Source organism: Anneissia japonica, unplaced genomic scaffold, assembly GCF_011630105.1.
Source record: "Anneissia japonica isolate Jap-2015-1 unplaced genomic scaffold, ASM1163010v1 scaffold5330_len1712360_cov203, whole genome shotgun sequence".
Taxonomy (NCBI): Eukaryota; Metazoa; Echinodermata; class Crinoidea; order Comatulida; family Comatulidae; genus Anneissia; species Anneissia japonica.
This window is the reverse complement of record NW_022711894.1, coordinates 948,678-955,117: the sequence shown is the minus strand read 5'-3', so window position 1 is coordinate 955,117 and position 6,440 is coordinate 948,678. Positions and strand designations below refer to the sequence as shown.

The 6,440-nt window shown below is 34.3% G+C and overlaps 1 protein-coding gene across 1 annotated transcript in view; it reads left to right on the top strand.

Moving 5' to 3' along the window:
- LOC117107626 (CMP-N-acetylneuraminate-poly-alpha-2,8-sialyltransferase-like) overlaps positions 1-6,434 on the top strand; it is a 14,527-nt gene extending 8,093 nt beyond the window's left edge. The window contains exons 2-4 of the mRNA XM_033249335.1: positions 1,891-2,049; positions 3,539-4,079; positions 5,751-6,434. Coding sequence (XP_033105226.1) covers positions 1,891-2,049; positions 3,539-4,079; positions 5,751-6,012 — 962 coding nt within the window. The 3' untranslated portion in view covers positions 6,013-6,434. The remainder of the gene's footprint in view (positions 1-1,890; positions 2,050-3,538; positions 4,080-5,750) is intronic.
- The last annotated feature ends 6 nt before the right edge of the window (positions 6,435-6,440 follow it).

Below are 6,440 nucleotides of genomic sequence, written 5' to 3'. Positions count from 1 at the left end.
CTAGCCTAGGCTAGGCCTAGAGTGTAGAAAAAAGGCAGGCTTCCTATGCCAGGCCTACTAGCCTACGTCTAAACTCTACGTACGAAGAGTAAAGACTTGAGTTGAGCTCCTTTCAGTTGCCCATGTTCAACTTTTTGCGGACCTGAAGGGAACTGAAAAAAGCGCGAAAAAAATGCTGATTCGGAACTCAAAGGAACTGAAAACGTTGATCCTTATATTAATCGTAATCAAGATGCATTAACTGAAAAAAGATATTATTTTACAATGTTTTGTTAATGGCAGATTACTTTATTCTTTGTTTTAAAAAATATAGGCCATAGGCCAGATTTTTATTCTAACACATTAACAAATAGGCTTAGGCTAGGCCTAATAATAATAATAATAATAATAATAATAATAATACAGCATATAATTACCATATTCTAGCTAGCCTAGGCTAGGCCTAGAGTGTAGAAAAAAGGCAGGCTTCCTATGCCAGGCCTCCTAGCCTACGTCTAAACTCTACGTACGAAGAGTAAAGACTTGACAACTAACTGGCATGCAGATCTCACTTCCAAAATCCATTTTTACGAATTATAAATAATCCAGTAATTCTTGGGAGTGTGCATTGTTTATGAAGTTAGTTTTGTACAAATTCTTTAACAGTAGAACATTTATCTAGGGTCTGGCTTAGGCCTAGGTCAAGAAAAGCTAAATTCCTTTTTCAGAAATTCCCTCTGCAGTGTAGCGTTAAATTACGAATTCTATCAAAAGTATGCTGCTGCATTCGCGTAATATTAAATTATTACATTTTTATAACATATTTGACAGCTGATTCATGTAAACATTGTCCCGTATAAAATGCATTCGTGTATACTTGTTGTTTTTGTTTTTGTTTTTGTTTTTTTCATATAGAAAAAGACCTTTATTGTTTTAATTGTTCCACCAGATTTTGCATGAACCCATTTCAAATAGACCAATATCCGATACACTTTTCTTAATAAAAAAAAAAGAGTAGATAAACTTCAAAAATGATTTTATTATTTTTAACCACACGTCTAATCTTACAAGCATTCAAACATTTATTTGCAGTTGATGAGACTTCGGAGAAAATGAAATCTTTAAAAACTCAATTCTGTCGACTAATCAAACAGGCAACATTTGTTTCAGTTGCCGGTTGACAATTTCCAAAACAAAAAAATAAAGTAGATACACTTTTTTAATAAAAACATTACAGACATTTTGCAGTTGATGGAATTTCGCGGGGAAAATGTTTTTAGCCAATAGTTCCTTTCAGTTGCCAGTCGACATGAGCCAAGTTCCTTTCAGTTCCATTCAGTTGCTCAAAGTCGACATGAGTTCAGTTCCTTTCAGTTGCGTTCAGTTCCTTTCAGTTGCGCGGAGCGCTCACGTCGACCAGTTGAGTTGAGTTGAGTTGAGTTCCTTTCAATTCCGTGTCGACCTGAGCCTGCCTTAAGGTGCTTAGAAATACGATTATACGGGAAATCAAAGAAGTTAAATTATGGTAAATATGAATTTGACCAGGTCCAGAATGCCAATTCAAAGCAATGGTTCCAAAAAGTTGGTGAAATATGTTGAAACAAAAGAATATAATTAAATTTATCTATTAAAGAAAATGACCACAGCATTGTACGTGATATGATAAATGTACATTTTAACAAATCTGTCAACATTTTGAACCTTTAAAATCGGATGAAATACCTGCGTACCTACCTGTAAAGCACCACCTCTAGCATTGTCTTTTTTGGAAGTATGTTATCAATTGAAAAGTGTTAAAGTTAAGACATCAGGACAGTAGCACTTGAAGATTTGCCACCCTGTCTTATAAGTAAGTTTGCATTCGAGGTAGCTATTCCTCTTTCCGACATCTGTAATGCATCATTTTTACAGGCTGCAATTCCGTCAAGGAGGAAGAAGACATAATCACCCCACTACAAAAGGCAAAGGATGCAATTACCATAAGTCAGATTAGCCCAATTTCAATCACGCCACCCTTCTCAAGAGTAATTACAGATGCCATAGCTCCCAAGCTTGATATGAGACAATTTGGTAACAAAAAAAAAGCCTCAACAAATCACTATTTAACAGCTTGTTGCACTTCATACATCAAGGTCTAGATTCTAGCAATTATAGAGCTACTGTTATTAACGTGGACGTCAAAAAGGCGATTGATCTTATAGATTGCACCATTGCAATTCCAAAACTAATAGACATTAGTTGTGTGCAGGAATCTTTGATACAATGGATTGGTAAATTTTTATCTCGGCGGAAGCAGCTCGTTTTATACAATGGGCTGTTAGATTGGCAAAATACAACATGCGGCGTGTCTCAGGGCACGAAACTGGGCCCTAGTAATATTCCAAGTTCTAGTAAATGACAAGCTAACTGATTATAGCAATCGTTTGAAATACGTCAATGATTTGAATCAGGCTGAAGTTTATCGCAAATGATCAAATAGCAATTTTCAAGAAACGTTAAGTATACTTTCTAAATGGTCTGATGATAACGACATGACATTGCACCCCCAAAAATATATTTAAAAAAAATGATATTTCATTTAGTTAAACTAAATTAGATAATGAGAAATTAATTAGTAATATTAAAATTGAGGGTGTAAGTGGAATGAAGTTGTTAGTAATCAAAATCACTGAAAATTTGTGGCCATGTGCCACAAGAGTGACATATGGACAGTGCTAATAAAAGATCACCGCGTATAATAACCCCAAAATTGGACCAGGGGTGTTAACATACAAGGTTGGCGAAAATAAAACGCCTACCTGACACATAAGTATGGGAAGGGTAGGTGGGTGAGCTTTTTTAAAAAAGAAAATTGCCACCGCCTTGAAACACGATTGAGGAAGAATGCTATACGTTTTACCAAAATGAAACACCGATAACTACAAAGTCGAGCTCAGCCTATTTGACAACCCCCATCAATGCTATATCTCGGAAGCTTTACCACCCTCGCTGAGGCTGGTAAAGATTATCGAGACGTGCCGTAAACATTACTTTTGGTTATATTATTTGGTTATATTTGGTAAGATTTTTGTACGTGTGAATCGGGTATAAGTGTTTTAATAATAATAATAATAATAATAAGATTTATTAAGCGCACATCTCCACTAAAGTGTTCACTGTGATTCGTTCGCTGAGGCTGGTAAAGATTACAGAGACGTGCCGTAAAATGTTACTTTTGGTTATATTTGGTTACATTTGGTAAGATTTTTGTACGTGTGAATCGGGTATAAGTGTTTTGTTCTGTTCACTGTAATTAGTAAATAGATTATTTACTTTACAGGCATAATAAAAATTCGGTGTACTTCAAGATGCTAAAAACGTTTTGTATATCATTATTTTACGTTACTGATATGGATGATGTATTGGAAGCCAATGCGCCAATCTCAAGTAATTAAAATCAAATCAGATTTACACCGACTTGTGTTGTAACTAAATATTTAAAATAAATTATTTATATAACTATGTATTTGTTGAATGATTAAAAAACAATAAACACACATTTCCTTTAATCATGTTTTTTTTATTATTATTATTTTCAGTGCATTATTAAAGAAGAAGGGGTTTTCTTCAAACCGAACAGTTATAATTTATGAAAAACCTATTGGTAATGAAACTAAAATTCAATTTCCTCGAAAATTTCCAAAAACCTACAAGCCGAAGAAATTTTTAAGATTTTATAATACATGTGCTGTTTTGGGAAATTCCGGTATTTTGCGGGGCAGTCGATGTGGAAAAGAGATCGACTCGCATGACTTCGTTATGAGATCAAACATGGCGCCGACAATTGGCTTTGAAGATGATGTTGGTGTCAAGACTAATCTGACAACCCTAAACAGTAATAAAGCAACAATTTTAGAAAATTGTCTCTTTCGAAGTAAATACAAATGTCGACAGGTTGCGCTTGACTTGATGAAAGAATTCAATGGTTCTATAATATGGTTTTCCAAGTACGGAGTTGTGAAATCCAGTGCATACGTTTCCTTTACTGACACGATACTTAAGCAAGGATTGAAGACTGACGTATCGTATCCAGCGTTTGGTATGCCTCGACGTGTTGGACGGTAAGAATATAAGGATGGCCATGAAAATAATGAGAAGGTTCAAGGCCAGATTGCCGAAATCCTTTGCCGAATCCTAGATTTCCGACTCCTCTTGCCGAAACCCAGATTGCTGAATAGGCCTACCAAGTTTCCAAAGTCAAATATTGTGAAACCCAGTTTGCCCAATCTCAATTTGACAGTAAATATAAAAGTAACATCAATTAACAACAACGTAAGTTCACTATAGAACACTCGCATCATATTCCTTAAGGTGTTAGCCAAACTTACCGGCGGTTACGTAGGCCTTAGGCCTATATCCAAATTCTATATAGACGAGTCAAAGAAGAATGGCGCCCTCCGTTGCCGACACCATTACTGGGGTGTCCGGGATTCGTCCTACACCTAGGCCTACTCCTAGAATGTCAATGCGGTGTGGTTATAAACACAGTACCGGTACCATTGAGAAATCCGGCTTTATATTTTGCAGTTGAATAGTGCCGTCAGTCTTCAAACTAAACATTTATCATTCGTGTATTTAAACATCTTCCATTTCGGAAATGCCACCCCGGTAATGGCGTCGACAAAAGAGGGCGACGTTCGAAAAAGTTTCTCTTGGATTCGTCTATACAAAGATTGTTCTCCAATATTCTATCTACCACCCAAATTTCATAAATATAATCTACCATATTACTTGTATCCATTTCCTTAATAGCGTGTCTGTATTTTACTTTCTGACTTTAATCCCGTGTCTCATGCCTGTGATATGTCGTCATATTTTACCACAGTTTTATCTGGGTTCTAATTAATGGCTTCTGATTTTGTCACACGTTTATTTCATTGATCGCATTGTTATTTTGTTTGATTTGATTTATTCGAAAACAACTCAACAACACCACAAAAACCGGATATACATAATAGAAATAAACAAAACACAAATAAGAATGCGAGTCATCGTTGATGATATCTGGGGTAGACCTCTTAATCCCAACACAGGATTTATTTCCAGAGGGGTCCCATGGCCACTTTTTTTAATTTATTTTTTATTTGTTTTGTTCTACCGTTTGTCAGGGATTTACATGCTTTATTTAGTGGGTATAAGAGCGCAGTTGTTCTACACTAAAGTAGTTAAAGTCACCTAATTTTATCTTCTTTGCCATCTAAAACTCTTCCTTACTTTATCTTCAACACCGTCAAACGATGCGCACTCCTTCAACAGTGGATCAAGGCACTTTTAGCCACGATGGTGAATAGGAATTCCGACAAACTGTTTTAGTACAGTGGGTCGAAATTCGGTAAACTTGGTTTTAATAGTTTTTGGGCCGGTAAAGTTGCATTCGGCAAACTGGGTTTCGCGGAAAACTAGTTGGATACCGAAAAAGACCATGACGGGGACTATAGTGATGACGATGATGTGATTGTTTAGTATTATTATTATTATTATTATTATTATTATTATTATTATTATTATTATTATTATTATTATTATTTTATTATTATTAATATTATTATTATTATTGTTATTATTTTTGCCTTTGTTATGTTGTTTTTTATTATTTATTATCATTATTACTGTTGCACTATTGTTTTTGTTGTTAATGATGTTATTAGTTTAGTCTTTAATATAGTATGTTTAGTATGTTCGTTCAACATTAAAACATATTATAATGTATATGTATGACAATTGTTTTGCAGTTTCTGGAACATTTCAAGTGTCTCTAGTGGTCTTATATTGTACACTGTAGCGGGCGCTGTCTGTAGTAAAATTTCAATGTATGGTTTTTTCCCATTTCAAGAAACAGCAAGTGGAAGGCCGGTACCTCACCATTATTATGAGAACGTTACATTTAATTATACAAAAAGACATCATATGCCTGATGAATACAAACTGTTTTTGAAGTTAAATCGGACTGGGTATATCAGATTCGTAACGGACAAATGTTGGCAAAATGATTGAACTATATTGAATTAGAACCTGCTCGATTTAAAACATAGTTTAATTTATTTCTTTCGTTTTATAAGATGTGACTTAATTTTTTTTTTAAATATATTTATAGACTATAAATGGATACAGCAATTGATTGTTATAAAGATTAATTAATAGAGTGCATTTTTAATATTTGATTAATTGATTTATTTAATGATCGATTGAACGCTAAATATGTCTATTGTTTGATTGATGGATGGATTGATTCATTAGTAAGTGTATGGTTTAATACAATGATTGATAAAATATTGATAGATTGACCGATATAATTAGATGGGTTCATTGATGTGTTGATGGACATTTTTATTGATAGATAGAATTGTTTGATTGACAACATCTCATACTTGTTCACAAGTATATATCCCTTCCTATTTCGCACTATATAGTGTCATACAAAA